Source organism: Boleophthalmus pectinirostris, unplaced genomic scaffold (assembly GCF_026225935.1).
Source record: "Boleophthalmus pectinirostris isolate CB_2022bp ecotype Guang Dong unplaced genomic scaffold, ASM2622593v1 HiC_scaffold_13, whole genome shotgun sequence".
Lineage (NCBI taxonomy): Eukaryota > Metazoa > Chordata > Actinopteri > Gobiiformes > Gobiidae > Boleophthalmus > Boleophthalmus pectinirostris.
Genome location: NW_026571036.1, coordinates 21789992 through 21807728, shown reverse-complemented (window position 1 = coordinate 21807728; position 17737 = coordinate 21789992). Strand labels below are relative to the sequence as shown.

The window sequence follows — 17737 nt, the reverse complement described above, 5'->3', positions numbered from 1 at the left end:
TGAATAAAATACACCAAAAAATACTCTTGGCGATATATCGATACAGCAGTCCATGATATCGATACTGTATCATCACATTAATTTGGATATTTTTGCACACCTCCTCATCTGACATTCCATTTTTGAACATCCTAAACTAGATAAAAGGTTACTGATGTAAAGATTTGCAGACATTTGTTTTTTTTTTAATTTCTGCTTAATGCTTATGTCTATTTCTTGACTCTACCACAAGATGGCGTTAAACTCTCACCTATAACCTCGCCTTTGCCTTTTGTCGATGGGAAACCTGTCCATAGTGTTATGTGGGCGCTTTTGCAAAAACCCAAGTTACACATCAACGCTTCTACTCCTGCTACTATCACCACCTCCGCTACTACAACCACTAGGCCCTGTCCGCTCCAAATGTACTCTTCATTCTTGGGTTTTCACGGCATGTCTCGAGTGTTTTAACCCCATTGTGTCTTGTCTTATTTTGTTCAGTTCTCAATTCCATAATAGGCAAGAAGCAGTTGATTGATATCGTTAAAAATACATTATGAAAACTGTCGTGGTGTGAACGTAAGCGCAGTAAGATGACCAATGGCACGCTTCAACAAAGGCGCTTGCAGTCGTGTTGAATTAACTACGACTGTCTGTGCCTTTCCTATATCCTCATGTACCGTTCATTCACAATGGGCTGAGATGTTATTACAGTTTAGATCACATCCAGGTCCACGCACGCGCCCCCCCCCAAACCCCGTGCGCGCGCCTGATGTTGAGCCGCTGATAGGTCTGTGCGAGCGCGCCGTGCCACTATTCCCGCGGTGCGCGCCAGCAGCGGAGGAGCTCCACTGTCAGAGACGCACTGAGAGGAGAGGGCTGTGGGCTTTCCTCCTCCGCGGCGTGGATTCTACACTCTCACGCCCACGTACGGCAGCAGGCTCCTCTTCTCCTCGAGCACAGTGGAGCCCCTGCACCGCCACGGCACCGCTCACCTCTCCATCTGCCCCCGCTGTCTGCTCCTTCCTCTCCCGCGGTTCGGCTGGTTGGAGTGAGGGCGGGAAGTCATGGTTCCAGCGCCGCCTTGAGAACTTTGCACCTGGGAGACGTGTTTGTCCTTCCCTCTTGTGTTTTTTTTTTCTTTCACCTCACTGGAATTTTGTGGAAATCTAGATGTTAATTATGTTCACATTCGCTGCCTTCTGCTACATGCTGTCTCTGGTCCTCTGCGTCTCCCTCATATTCTTTGCAATATGGCACGTAAGTACAGCACGGATTATTCTGATCATTCTCGATGGATTTGGGGTTCACATGCAAATTATGGGGGTATTCAGCCTACTGCCTTGATGCAAACTGGAATTTTGGTTGGCAGTGTTATAGGGAGCATTCATTTCACATAACAACAGGACTTGGGCTTTTTACCATTCCCATTTAAAAAAAAAAACGTGCCTGCTTTGTGGGTTCACGTAAATATTGGGGTGTTGACCTATTCTGTAGCCTATACTAACTCGTCTGCTACAGTACTCATTAGAATTGTTGCATATTGCTCAAAATGCATTGCATAGTCATTACATTTAGCCAAAGATTGGGTTTTTCAGGGGGGCACTGAAAATGGGGTGGCTGTTTTTATGCTAACTCAATGCTCAGTGCTATTTCAATGCTCTCATCTCTGCAGAAACAAGTGAGGTCTTGAGGAAGGTATAGCTGCTTATAGAAATGAAGTTGGTTATGAAAGGTGATGTGGTTAAATGGAGCAGAAGATCTGTTGTTTGGAAAAGGGCATTATCAAAATGAGACATGGTCATATCAGAAAATATACAACATCAAATGAATAGACTTGTAACTATTGTTGAGATTTAAGGGACCATGAAGTGCTCGATCATCAGTTTCCATTTTCTTGTTTGCCACTTTGTTGATTGCCTCAATTTGCTCTGACCTAATTTGATAGACACATGTCGTGCTAGATCAATAAAGCAACTTCCCCCTTCTGGACCAATTAGAAATTCTTGTTTAGTGATGTTGGATCTTTGATGCTGCTCTGCTCCCCGTGCGTTTAATCAGGTCTGGTGCCGATGAGTTCTGAAGTGTCAGGAGGATAATCATACTTCTTGGGAGTATCTCATTCACACCACTCTGTAAAGACACATCTGAGTCAGTGATGGGGTCATGATATTAAAATTTAATTCTGAAAAGTTTGATACTGATTTCAATACAGTGTTATAAAAAACTTCTTGTTTTTTTTCTAAAACTAATCAGGAAATGTCCAATTTTGTCCACTTTTGTGATTTTGTGAGTAATCATAATAATAACAGCCTTGCACTTTACAGGCTTGTTGAAGCCTCTCAAAGCACTACACTGTCATTATTCATTCACTCAATACTAAGATACAATTGGAGCCAGAGCTGCCCTGGGGAGACCGACAGAAGCAAGGCTGCCAGTCTAAACACTAGCTATCATTCACGCATACACCACTTTTTTACTAGACAGTGTGGGTATAGTATGGTTAAAAGCTCTGAAAAGTCGTTTTTGCATAATAGTTCTGTTTTAAAAGAGAAGAGATTACATGGACTATTACTTGTCACCTTTCAGCTTCGGTCAGGCTTTTACCATACATATAAAGATATACTGGTAGATCAATACACTCAACTGAGCATGATGATTTGGCATTGTTTTTATGTTAGATATTCTATTCCATGACAAAAATCTTTTTTGTGGCAGGCAAGCAAAAATTGTACACTGTCTTTTTTTAAGCAAAGAATGTCAATCTTGCACTAACTATCCATTGTCCAGGATGTAGCCCACCTGAGGCTCCAACCACCATCGACAGGTGAACTGAAATGAGACTCTAGTTTGAAAAAGATGAAGAAATGAGGACCGAAATAGGTCCTTTTGTCTTATTTACTCTCTGAGCCAAGAAGTGCATGTGTTCCTTGTTGCCCCGTGCAATTACTGCACTTCACTTCAGCAAAATTTGCTGTTGAAGTTAAATGAGTGCAGACAGAGAAACATGGTGAACTAAATTACCCCCTGTGAAGTCCTTTAACTTCACAATAAATTGGGGCACAAGCTCTTATATGGAAACCTTTATGTGACAAGGAATAGGAAGGGGATCCAGTCTAAAAGTTACAAAGTACAGTTGGCAAGATGATTTTGTTAACTGATCATCGTGATTATTCAGGTCACAATATATTTAGAGTAACATAATTTGAGAAGCAACATCAGGTGATTTCCATTTAATATTTTTTATTTTTTTCCCTCTGAATGTTTATTGTCACATACAAAATGAATGGTCATGTAGACAATGCAAATGAAAGGGAATTAGGAATTTCACTATTATTTGGAAATAATCCTAAAATCATGATGTTTCTTGTAACAATAAAACTTCATAATGGACATCCCTATTAGTGAGCAAAGTCTGCAGATAATTAGAAATGGTGAACCTGAGGTAATAGCAGAGAGGAAGCAACAGAACTTGGTTAAAGATATTTTTACAATTTCATGTTTAGTCGTGTGCTGTATATGTGTACTAACAAACACACAGGTCCCTCTCCCAAAGGGGACAGTAATGGGCTATTGTCTTACGTGAATGACTTCAAGACTCCTCACATCACCAGTGTGTGTCCCCAGTGGGTGGAAAATGCATGTATTGTTTTCAAACCTAAATGGCACCAGGGTTTGTGTTATTGATTGTTTTGTCAGAATCAGATGTTTCCTTGACATTGAAACCCCGTACCTTTAAACACATGTGCAAACAAGCTCTCTCAACTTTTGTGTGTTTCTGATAGGAAATATGATATGCTGTAGTGTTATTTGTGATCTTTAGTGATAATATCTCACATATGTAGATCACGAATTTACATTTTTTTATTGTAGACTACAATATTGGTCTAAAATGACTTAAAATAGACACATGTCCATTGATTTTCTGTTCAGAGCTGTAGAACTGATTCTCTACTGGTGGCCATAGTGAGATTCTGTGTGATGGTTCCTCTAACAATAATCTTGACACTGAAATTCAATATTGTGACATCCCTAGAACTGTGGTCAGGGATAGGGCGGAGGTGAACATAGGATTTTTCTGAACACAGTCTGAAATGCAGGGCAATACAGGATTACTCAAACATACATGAATCTTTTAAAACAAACAAATAAACCAAAAAAATTAAGCACATTATAAGGGAAAGCCAATATAAGATGGTTAAAAGATGGTTTAAGTAAATTTTGCACAATATGTCTCCTTTAACTGAATTCTTTTAGAAGTAATTGCTTAAAAATTGTTCAGTGCAGTTAAGGCAACTATTCAGGAACAATGGAAGAGCGTGTGCACCCAGGAGGCCTTAGAGCTATTGGATTTTGGTCACAGAGGTTTAGTCTGTGCATGTTTTTGGTTGATAGTGGATGGAAACTGGAGCACCAAGAGGACAAACACCCAGACAAATATAGAACATTCACACTACACACCGAAAACTCAGGATACCAGGAATGTCGTGATATTAAATTTGAATATTTTCTGTGGGTAGAAACATTACAGTATTTTGCGTATTCACACGAGCAACAGCTACATCCTTAATTTATTTTTATTCGCATTGACAAATAGATGATTCTAATATGTGATCTGCTTTATACAATCAAAATTTCTGAATGATTAAGTTAATGTGACTAAACTAATAATATAATAAGCACTTAACATTTACGTTTACTTTTTTAGGCTATAAATTGGAATAAAATTACTTAATATTACATCCAAAAATGTCTATTATATTGCAGTTGTTATGTTTACGTTTTATATTAAAGATCCTATATTGTGCAAAATTAGCTCTTGTGAGATTTAAGTCATGTTATAATGTTGTTACCGCCTCAAGAACATACCTTGTGTTTGAGTAACCCCTTATTATTAGTCTTGTCGACATCTTCAAAACTCAAAATGCTTTGCTCTACCTTGTGATGTCATGAAACAATAGTTTTAAAATTAACGGCAACCCTTTCTCCTTTTATTTAGTCCAAATTGGTGATTCCAGTTCTGAAATGATCCAAATGATTCGAGTGATGGTGTATGTTTAAAAACACGCTGGATCACTTCCTGCTTTACCACATGACATCACAAGGCAGAACAGAGTGTGTCAGTTTGAGAAAAGAATGAAACAAAACCCAACCCCAGATACAGTATGTTCTTGATGAGGAAACAACATTAACAAAGATCTGAAAATAGTAGCAATGTAATGATATCCAAATCTCTCGGTACAATATTATCATGATATGCATCTCACGGTACGATATTTATTGTGATGTTTTGAAGAGGCTGATATAATTGTAGATAGGATGCTTTTTTGCTTTTAAAATACCCTGACAAGATTTTGGTGTGAATCATTGCTGTCATGATCTCAAGAATTCAAGTAAAAAACATCTCTCTTCATGTTTGCACTGAAATGAATCATGGGATATGTAGTTTCCGATGTTTATTAGCTATTGCTACTATCAAACAATGTATTTAAGCAAATAAACTTGTAACTGATATATTGTGATGCCCCACGATATTTTGACTTTTGATGATACGATATCACGATAATTCAGTTAATGTTACATCACTAGAAAGTTCAATATTGTAATATGGGCCCTTTAAATAATCACAATTATCAATTAACCAAATAATCTTCACCCATCTCTACACTGGACCCTCTTGCTGTGAGCCGTATGTGCTTCTGCTGTTGACACTTTCTGGTGTTAATCCATCATCCTGCTGAACAGATTGGCGCAGACATTGGACTTACATCTAATGATTGCATTGTTAGTGCCTGTGGATTTAATTAGACTCTGGTATAATTTGGAGACAGCGCTGCTCAGCTCTTCTCCAACAGAAGGTATTGGAAGCAGAACCACCCTTCAGATATGCCTGTAATGTAAATTTAGCACTGACTGAGGAGCACAATGGGACACATAATTCTGTAGCTTCAGCAGCAATAATCCACCTCACGCCCGCCGTTATTGTGCTTTCTGCTTGAGATTGCAGAAACACGCACCGATTGCTCCTCCGCTCACTCCCTTTTTGAAGACGCCAGTGAGGAAGAAGCCAGCCCCCGAGCACGGTGAGCAAATGCAATTAGGCTGGAGCAGGAGGTGGGAGGAGAACCAAACCGAATCTGCAGCCGCCACCTGCCAATAGCGCCGTTCACTCCAGTTCAGCGCTCATGTCATCCAATGGGACAGCGCGGCTCGGATCACCTGCGCATTTGTTTTCATTTGGACTGACTGTGATATTGTTTGACTGTTTGACAAGCAGTGTTCACAAGCATGTGCGTATGATGGGATCATGGTTCAGTTCTCAAAGCTTTCTGCTCAGTGCTGACATGCGGGTCAATCTGGTAATACAATACACTACAAATGTGGATGGCGCAGCTTATATGAATTTGTCCTGGAATGATGTATGGCGTATTTCTATTGTCCCGTGATTCAGTTTTTAGTTTGTACAAGTCCAGGATTGTTTTTGCTAGGGGTGGATGATCTCATCTTATATACGGGGTGAGATCTGCTAAATGTTAAATGCAAAATTAGAACCTTGCTATAGGATGCAAGCCACAGTAACACTGATATTGCTATAGACCATTTCAAATCCTGTGTTATCAGAATGTTCAAAATTCTGGATTGGAGGCAACTGCAGGCAAAGTGAAGCACACATAATATATTTTCATTGATTAATTAATTGATTATCTGATCTAAATACTAATGGTTTTATCACATTATAACAAAAATTAAACAACAATTTTGAGTTTCCAAGGTACACATATCAGTTAATTTGCTTCTTTGTTATGAAGGATGGAGTTTTTGAGTTTCACAAAAAGTATGATTTAGGATAAAATGTGTAATGTATCTGTATGAAGCGACAGACTGTAGTGGGCTCAAGTTTTCTGTAAGGATTACTCAAGTAAAACCTAAAAATCATTTCATTCACTATTTTACTTGAATAGGCAGTAAATGTATAGCCAGGCTGGTGCCACCTAAGGCCTCTGCTCAGTTTCATTTCTCTCCAGCAATTAGGTCAGGAATCAAAATACAACAGACGGTTCGCAAAAACCCAGAAGTACAAGTTTGGGCACCAGCCAATCAGCGTAGATTCATATATTCAGGATTTAAACCCAGAATAAAGAGAATGTTTGGTGAATTTCATCAAGGGGAAAGACTTTATTGTCCTTCTTCCTACAGGGTTTGGAAAAAGCTTAATATACCAGTTTTCCCCTTTAGCGGCGCATTACATACGTCACAACCAAACAGTAGCAGTTGGTTAAATGATAAAAAGTGCCTGTCTACTGTCGAGCGAACAAATTCTAATGCTGCGAGGTCAGATGGTTTGTACGAAGTGAAACGAAGTAAAACCAACTGATGAATCAGGCTAGTAAATTTAACCATAAAAATGCAGAACTATCACCTTTGTTTGAAGAACTGGGCAATGTACTGTGCATGTATTGATAATGATTTATTTATATTTATTAATACTCCTATTTTAAGATCTATTTAAGATACTCATAAAGCCTGATATGTGGTGAGGTGGTACTTGAAGTGCGAATCACTGGTGTAGAGATTCCAAGTTCCATTTTGACTCATTTTGGCACTTGGGATCTAGAAATAGTAGTGACTAATTTTGTTGTTGAGATTTGTGCAAAAAGGAGCAAAAACTAAACACAGAATTCTTATCTCTAACTCTATACACTTTAGTGCTATAGCATTGAGGTTTAAGTCTTATGAAGCATCCTCTCAGTGGCTCTTGGCCTTTTCTTTGAGTTCATATTCACATCTGAAGTACTGCTTTGCCTTTAAAGAGGTGGCGCAGCGGCCACTTGACCAAAAGGTTACCGTAAAGCCTGGAGGAGTGGTGCATCGCTAAAAAGATCAAGTGAACTGAGTCAAATCTCCCCAGGAAAAACACAGCTATAAATAAAATGGTGCCAGCAAGTGTGGGTGAACATAATAGGACTGAGGGCACACAAAAGACACAGGGGGAAAGAGATACAACTATTAAAAAATATACATGCACTTTATTTGCACCCTAAATCTCAAACATATGTTGTTCCAGAAAATATATTTCATTTGTACAGTGTAACTTTACAATCTGCAGCATTCATTGGTTGGTTATGTTGGCTGGCACGCTTGCCTCAGAGCTGAAAGGTCCCAGGTTTGACTCCTGGATGGTGTGGGGCCTTTGCATATTCTTCCTGTGTCTATGTAGTCCATAGTTAAAAACCTGGAGATGGGTCCCTGATTGTTACGCAGATTGTCTATGCTGTATGAAAAGATGACGCAAATGCATTATTCCCTAACCTTACAGCCAGGTATTATTTAATAGTTAAAGGAATTTGACAGAGAAACATAATATACTTTATTTACTTTATTTACCTTTATTTTGCAGGGGTTTTTTTTGGAAGAAATTGTCAGCAATATGCAAAGAGGAAAAAGAGACGTTATATAAGTGGTGTTTTGAATGCTGAGTCCAAGGTCTGGGCTCAGTTTTTTCCTAAAAAATTCAGAAATTAAAATCAGTTCTAACTGATTCTGTATTACAGAAAAAAACTGATATCTATTTCAATGTAAATTCAAGAAAAAAGTAGGGTTTTGTTTATCACAATCAAATCTAAATCACAATTTAAATGGATGCAGTTTGCAAATCTCCAAGGCTGCAGTTTTTGAAGTACCATCACGTCCTTCACAAAGAACAAAATATCCTGTCTTATTCTACTAAAGCTGAAAAATGCTGGCCCTGTACTTTAGATCTGTACCATCTACTACTATGTTCTGTAATGTGATTCTTATACTAGTTTATATTTCATTATTTTTGTCATTTCTCCTGGACATGTTATGAACTTAATCCTTTTATTGCTCTAAAACATACATCACAAATTGCAATTCTTGTCATATATTAGATTGTCCTTTTTAATACTTAATGTCTATCTATAGTGCAGCACATAAACAATAGCAGTGTAGATCTGGACTGGACTGCAGGCGGATGGATGGGAGCTCTGTTTTTCTCAGTGTGTCAGGCTTTTGCATCATTTGGAGATGTAACAAGTACAGGGCATTTGTGAAGCTGAGGTGTCATGTGAATAATCCTTCACAGGGAACAAGCACAACACTGTCTCATCTGTCACCATCGCCACGGCGCTCACAGGCTGTTTATCACGGCAACGAGGACACGAGCTGGGGAAACCAAGGAGATGGGACACTTAAATAAGCATTTGTTTATTATGTTGGATCGAATGGAGTCTGTTATTGATGGTGCAGTTTGTAATGGGGACATAGGCTTGGTGTTCCTTTGTATGTTGGTCAGAAATGACTTTGATAGTGGCTAATTGGTGATATAACAGATTCTTGTGTCTCTGGTCTTACTGTTAGATTTCACATTGTTTTTCATCTGAAGCTAGAGGCAGGATATCTCACTTCTCAACACGAAAAAAGAAAAAAGAGAAAAAAAAAGTGTGAACCACGTGATTATGTAAAACTATTGAGGTAGGACGCAATGAGTTTTTAGACTTCATCCTACTCCTTTTGAGTACAGGGTCCCAAATATGTTCATGTACATATCCCTGTTTTTGTTATTGTTTTTTCATTTTTGTTGTACCTGGCTCAAACAAATAAATACATGAAATGAAATGAATGAATATTGGTAGCAGATGTCATTAACATTTCGTGGTGGGGTGAAGCTACCTGGAGGCACTGCTCTGTCTGAAGCTGTGTTACTTAAGTTAGCCTTTAATCTGAGTTGTGTTTTAGCACTATGTCACCGTGTTCCTCTTAAATAATATTACAGTCACAAGATATAGGTAGTTTGAGCCAACAGTTTTTCAGTTAGTCACACTTACCTTTTTTTGTTGAAAATCAAAGACCATTAACACTGGCCTTGGTCACAGGCAACTGAAATTAGTTGTCGTTAGTTGTTGTTAATTTTTCTGACAGTCTAAAGGCATTTCAGAATGTTTGTTTACATGTGCATTTTGTCTTCATGATAACAACTCATCATTCCAACATAGCCATGTTCCATGTTTTATCATCGTGATGGTGGCTGTGAGGTCATGAAGGTGGCCAGAGTATATAAACCCTCAGAATACTCAGAAAAACTTCATTACAGTGTGAATCTCACAGCGAGAGACATGAACAAAAACGTCAGACACTACGGCTCAGGCAACCACAGGGGGTGCTTCTCCTCTACCAGAGGAGAGCCCACTTGTGCAGGACCTGAGATGGCAACTTCAGGAGGTCCAAAGAGCCCACCAAGAACACCTCCACGTCAATGTTAAACAGACACGGAGACTGAGAGGGTTAGAGCAGGTGTTACAGCAGAAAGAAGCCCTGAAGGAGAATTGTGAGGAGCTCCAGAAACAGCTGAGTGAAGCTAGAGAGGAAAAAGAAACAGTGATAGAGTTTGGGAAAAAATCTCCTGAAACAGAAAGACAAGGAGAGAGAACAAATGTTAGAGCAGGGTAGACAGATGGTGAACGAGTATGTGCAGAGTGTCTTCGAGGAGAATGGGAATCTTAAGAGGTTTTCCCAAGAGCAGCAGAGTCTCGCCCTCAGGAACCAAGAGAAGGTGAAGCAGCTCGAGGAACAACTGAAAATGCAGAAGGCAAACAGCCACTACTATGGCTCTGATGTGTTTGATAAATAAAGAACTTGAAGGTGGCCAGTATGGAGAATACGCAGAAACTAGAACAGTGTGAAGAAGAGAACAGGCGCTGAAGATTACTCTTGAGGAGCTCCAAAGAACCCACAAATAACAACTCCACATCAGCCTTAAACATGGAGACTGAGGGAGTTACAGCAGGTGGTCCAGGAGAAAGAAGCCCTCAAGAAGAATTTTGAGGAGCTCCAGAAACAGCTGAGTGAAGCTAGACAGGAAAAGGAAACAATGATAGAGAAACTAGAACAGTGTAAAGAAGAGAACAGAGTGCTGAAGACTTACTCTGCAAGAAGACATTGAGAAGGGGGAGACCAAAGAGAAGCTTCTGGTCAGCACCCGACAGGAGCTCCAGAAGGCACACAAGGAGAAGCAGGCTCTGCAGAGGAAGGTCACTGCCTTGGAGTCTGCCCTAGAGCAGACATGGTCAGCTGAAGAGGCCCTGAATGCACAAGTTTTCCATCTTAAGTCTACTCTTGCTGCAGAGAGACGATCTGCTAAAGGGGCCCTCAACAAACAGCGTCTCGCCCTGGAGTCTACGTTTGCAGCAGAGATGCAGACAGCTGAGGAGACCTGGAACAAACAGGTCCTCACTCTAGAGTCTGCTCTCGCTGAGCAGGAGCGGACAGCTGAAGAGGCCCTTAACAAGGCACAAGAGAAGGGGGAGAGCCTGAACACTGAGCACAGCAAAGTTCAAGGAGCTATCAAGGAGCTGAACACGGCTTTGAAACACAGTGAGGAGGAGAAAACCTCTTCCCTCCTCAGATGTGAAGAGCTGCAGATGTCCCTGAACAAGTTAGATGATCAGCTGCAGCAGATCAAAGTCAGAGCGAAGGAGCTGCAAGCTGAAATAGACAAGAAAAACAAGAAAAAGAAGAGGAGGAGGTTTGAGTGGTGGCAGTAAGTCGACCCTCCAGTCTAAACCGACTTGTTTGACACACAGGTCCTGTAAATAAATTGTAAATAAAGGAGCAAATTAGCAATTTCTAATGAGTCTGTTGTGAGTTTTTTTGTTTTTGTTTTTTGTTTTTTTCCAATACAGATTGTTTAGAATCCAGAGCAACAGATGGCAAATAATCTCTGCCAATATTTTTGGGACACTTTTAATTATTTTCCCTCAACTTTTCAAATTTAAATTTACTACAAACTCACCTATAATTCTCTTTTTTTTTTTTTATTACAATATGTCAATATGAGAGCTGTGTAGTCACTTCTTGCTTTTCACTCACACTGTATTTGACTACTTCATACTTTTCATCTAGCGAGCTTTTCATCTAGCTAACTACAACTCTTCAGTTAGTCTGGCCCAGGGCAACTGTGGCTACAGACGTCTTCCGCCACCTAAGTGTTTGTCTGTCATAAGATGAATGCACGTTATAGGGGAATTTGGAATGAACACTGTGTAATAACATGGAAGCTCTTAGCAATTTAACACGTGCATTTATTCAATTATCATATGAATGTGTTGCAGTTTAAAATCTAGTAATTGTCTTATTGTCTTGTGAATGTTGATTTGCTGAAACACTTGGGGTCGGATCTGATCCATTCTAAAGCCTGTGAAAGCTTCTGCCAACAGTGAGCTAACTCCAAACACTTCCAACTCAGCTTCCAAATTTGTGAGTGTAAATGTCTGTATTGACAGAATAATGTTTGAAATAAAACTAACCTTGCATTTGAAGGATTTATGTCTGAGCAGCAGCAGTGAGTAGTACTAGAAAGCTTGGCAGCGGCGGACTGATATCACCTAGCAAAGTTAAATTCTGCTGCTGCTCAGAAAATAGTCCCTCAGCATGCAACAATTCATTTCAAACATTATTCTATCAACACAGACATTTAAATTGATAGTCTGGCGTAATAATAGATTTGCTTCAGATGCTTTATTGAGTGGGTAAGACTGTTTTTAGTGGCAGGCTAACTATGGCCATTGACATGCACTAGCCTAGCACCAGCGACCTCTGCAAATACAAGGACTGGATGGACTATTTAAAAAAGTATCTCCACACGTCTCCAACACTCGGGCTCACTAGGAAATGAGGTCCTATGTCCAAAATTCCAGACTGTCCCTTTAAGCCATGTTATAATGTTGTTACGTCATCATAAACACACCTGCAATTGTGTTTTGTTTCATTCACATTTTTAGTAATCCTTTAAGATTACTCTTTCTACATCTCAAAGTTCATAGTGCTCAATTCCACCTTGTGATGTCATTTACTTTTAGCTTTTGTTCAGTAGAGATTGGCTAGTCAGACTGGCGCCACCTAGTGCCTCCGCTCAATTTCATTTCTCTCTAGCGACTGTGTCAGGAATCAGAATACACTAGAGGGTTTGCAAGAAACCTGGAAGTATGAGTCCGGGCACCAGCCAATCAGCGAAGAGCCATACATTCTGTGTTGGCAACGATTCCCGAGATCAAGGATTTAAAGCCGGAACAACGAGAATGTTTGGTGAATTTTATCAAGGGGAAAGACGTTATTGCCCTTCTTCCTACGGGATTTGAGAAAAGTTTAATATACCAGTTAGCGGCGATTGGTTAAATAAAAAAAGTACCCGCCTACAGTTGAGCGAACAAATTCTAATGTTGTTAGATCAGACGGTTTCCATGAAGAGAAACTGGCTGATGAATCAGGTTCGAGATAGGCAATTTTAAGACTTAAATCACCCAAATGATTCTAGTGAAGGAGAGTTTGCAGGATTTGTGTGCTAAACATATATGAATGAAACATAACATGACTCCAGGTATGTTTATGATAACATAGATCAAAAACTGTGTAATATGGGGCCCTTTAAATTTTGATACTTTGGATGGTAACAAGGCCATGAGTGTGGAGATCATATTTGATTTAGGAAACACTAGATTCATGATTGTAACCTGAGGCTGAATTTGTCAGAATAAGTACATTCATTTGCTAATTATACCTTAGTAAATGCTAAGATTTGACATTTCCTTTGTGTCCTGAAGGGTTGGACATCTTATCTTTCTTACATACATTCTTACTTACAGAACGTAAGGTTACAGTGATACAAATATCTCTATATACACCCATATATAAATATTCTGTGGGCTGACTCATATAAATCCCTGTGGTCCCAGAGCACTCATCTTTCACTTGTGAACATATTTTGAGCACATTTGGGCTGCCTCAGTGAACATGTTTGTGTGGTTTTGCACTCATATGTCAAGAAGATATATGTTTCAGTCATTCAGAATATATTTTTTTTGAATAAGTTTATCCACAAATGCCTTGGCATCTGTTGGTGTCTTATGTGAGTTTGTGCTTTTACTTAAAACCCCATTTGAGCTAAACTGATCATGGGATAATCTTGTTTCTTCATTAAAAAAAAAAAAACAACATCTACAGTTGCATTTTTGTTCACCTGGATCGCTTTTGTAACAATGCTAAATTACTTTAACTTGATTTCCTTACAAATACATACTTTCAGGTGTTATTATGAAATACCAATGCAGATTTAAACTTGATTTGAAAAGCCTTTAAAGGGCCCATGTTACTTTGTTTTCTGATCTCTGTTATAATGTTGTTTCCTCATCAAAACATACATGGAGTTGTATTTTGTTTCATTCACACATTTAACACACAAACCCCGCATATTTAGGCTGAGTTCTTCTCTCAAACGGAAAACACTCTGTTCCACCTTGTGATGTCATGTGGTAATACAGGAAATGCTCCACAGTGTTTTTAAACTCTCTACACCTTCACTAGAATCATTTGGATGTTTTCAGTCCGGAATTACCAATCTCTACAGACCAAAAGGTAAAAGGTAGCTGTTAACTTAAAACTACTTCATGACATGACAGAGCATTTTGAGCTTTGGAGATGTAGACAGACTAATATTAAAGGGTTACTCAAGCGTGTGAATGAAACAAACACAACTACGAGTGTGTTTTTTATAAGGTAACAATATTAAAACATGGCTCAAAGCTCAAAAGAGTCAATTTTGTGTATATAGGACCTTTAAATAGCATACAGTAGCACTTTAATTTGCTTTTACAAACAGGGATATACAATTAAATAGGAATGTAGCCAATGTATTGTGATATTGTACCATCAAAGGTCTCACAATAATATCATGGATTATCACAATATATCGAATTACAACTCTCTTTGCTTAAATGAATAGTTATGGTGCAGCAATAGCTTAACCCCCCCCCCCCCCCCCTTTGCTCCATTTCAGTGTAGACTATGATTAGTTCTTTGGATTAAGTCTTGTCAAGGCATTTTAAGAGGAAAAAGTAGCATATTCAGCTCTAGAAAATATCACAATAAATATCGAAACGTGAGAGGTATATCATCAAAATATTTGGATATCGTTACATCCCTACAATTAAATATCATTGAATATTACGAGCTCATTTCCACAAGGTCATGTTTATGAGAATGACAAGCCGGACATGTTGCATATCATAAACACACATGTCAGTTTGACTGACGGCTGCAACATTCAGATTCATGACATGAAACGTAGCCAAGAGGAAAGAGCAAAATGTAGGCAGACAGCAACCTTTAGATGGTGAGATCAAAGTCAGATGCAATCCATAAATTATAAAGGAACATTTCTTTGTGCGAAACTTGTGCGAAGGCCAGTCCCACTTCACTCCGGCCTCATCTGGATTATTTATATTTTAATAACAGCTATAAAATAAAGATGAATTAGTCTCCCACTGTTCCATTGAAGTTCATGTCCATAGCCTCATGAAGATGAAGTCATTGTGGATTCTGTCCCATGTGGCTGAGAGTTCCCTGCGGAGAGGTGTTAAGTAAAGCCATTTTATTTGGAGACTATTTACTCTGCTATTTTAATGCACTCACACAACTTGGTATTCAGTGAGTGTGTGCCCCCCACTGAAGCATGTTTTGTGGCTTTGTTTAGCTCGCAGTTTGTTCTCTAAGCACATGTTCTGATTTTGCTCTCCGGGCAGTGTCTCAAACTAGGCATAAATATGGACTAACAACAAGGTGAGGCCGATATTGTCAGAATGAACGTTGGGAACCTCCTGATAACGGTCGATACTCAACCACAAAAGTGCAGTAATGTCACCTTGTACTAGAAGGCTTTAGTTATCTCTTAAAGGTAATGTGAAGTTTGTAATGTACATGACTTACAATCAAAATGGCCATGTAGCTCTAAGCAATCATAATATAGATTTTTGGGATATCACTTACCCCTACGTGGCAGTATCCAAATTGCCTCGCTTTAGCATTTTCGCTTTTGACAATAACCATCAATATTTTTAGCTTCATAAAAACAAACACAGTAATGATTAGTGCCCCCTGCTCCCATTAGAGAGAGGAACAGTCTGAAGCACCAAAAGTCAATAGCCTGAAATAGATACATCACAACAGGAAATCACATTTACAGGTCATGCATAACAAGTTCACATGGAGAGGAGGGGTGCAGCTCCAGCTCCCCTGCTCTGAACTCCACAGGAAGTATAAAGTGTTCAAGGTGCCCTACTAAGACATCAGATGTGAGAAATGCATAGGTGATAGCATTGATTGTAACTCAATGAGGCCCGCAGTCAAAGGGGATTTGTGGCATTGCCGAGCAGAGGCTAATGCAGTATCACCGTCCAGTTCCCATCGATCTATGTGTTCATTAACCCTGGAGCTCCTCATCCATCATCCTGACTGCACCATCTCACCACTGTCCACGGCGCAGTGTAAACCTGTGACAACAAACACCTGACTTAAACTGTTCTTTAAGGACCAGCTGTTTCCTCGTCAACGGGAATGGGCTCAAGAAGTCGAAGGGAGGAGCGCGTTTATAGGACCTAATGGGCCCCTATTTGTCATAATGTGTCCAGATGGTGGCTCTTCTCTATGAGGTACAGGCTAAAAAATAAATGTTTTTTCTTGACTTAATTTGGAGTCACTGTTATCCTCATTTCTCTCTTCAATTGGGAAGTCCTTGTTTAGAATCTCAATGCCGTAATCCCATTTTAGACCTGGTTAGCCCTGGTTTTGACCTGGTTTGGTCCTGTTGTAGGCCTGGTTCATTGGTTCTCTTGATAAAAGTGAGAACCACTCATGTATTCCCATAAGGCTGTAGTATTGATTCAGTCCTGGTTTTGTTCTGGTCTTGGGTTGGTCCACATGGTTTTTAGATACTGATTTAGTCAAGTTAAAGAGGGGAATTAGAGGGGAAGTACATATACATTTGTTGAAGATTGTGCTGTATCCTGTATGTGGGTAGAACTATTCACTTGGGGGCAATTCTACACATCAGCTAATGCAGTAAATGCACACATGCCTCTGGATGGTGGGAGAAAGCTGGGTGTTCACTGTGTGAACCCTAAGGAGAATGTGGCCAACCATGTCCATTCACACTTTTATGTTATGTAACTTTAGAAATTTTATTTTATTTTTTTAAATCATGTCTTGAAATAAATTAAAATTTAGCTTTCCAGTTAATAATTATACTATTTAAGCACCCTTCCTCTAGTGGTATTAACAGACCTTGTATTGGTATTGTCATAATAATACTGAAGGTATTTGGTCTGTATGCTTTACTTCAGAGGGGAAAAAAATCGCATCAGTGTAACTTTAATCATTTGCCGTGAGGTCAAAAGCACAGTTTGCACTGACATCTGGAACAAATTGCTTGTCTAATACATGAATTATGACCTTTACATAAAGAAATACTCCAGAGTTGTTTATGTAAATCCAACACAGCCAGATTGAGCAGTTATTTACACACTTACTAACATTTCTACCTTGTACCATACTAATGTAAGAGAAAGCTTGAGACACACCGAGGACCCAACTAAGAGAGTGTGTGTCTGCAGCCTGGTTTTATAGTAATTAAGGAATAAATCTCTGAGTAAAATTAATCATTGTCAAACAGGGAAAGACTTGAGGATTCAAGGGGATAGACAAAGTGCATTTGTATTGATTTTCTAATGTGTAAAGCTGTTTGGAATCCTCCTCCGTTCCCCTGTTCACTGAAATGGATAACACGGATCACGCAGCACAGAAAATGCAGCAGAAAATGCCTCCATAGAATAAAAGGTGCTTAAAGGTGCACTATGTAACTTTTCAGATGGAGGGTCTCCACCTGCTTGTCTCCATGGAGATTATTTTTTTG

General features: G+C 39.3%; 1 protein-coding gene across 1 annotated transcript in view; it reads left to right on the top strand.

Annotated features, from left to right (window-relative positions):
• Positions 1–1161: 1161 nt before the first annotated feature.
• cnih3 (cornichon family AMPA receptor auxiliary protein 3) overlaps positions 1162–17737 on the top strand; it is a 68111-nt gene continuing 51535 nt past the window's right edge. The window contains exon 1 of the mRNA XM_020925048.2: positions 1162–1239. Coding sequence (XP_020780707.1) covers positions 1162–1239 — 78 coding nt within the window. The remainder of the gene's footprint in view (positions 1240–17737) is intronic.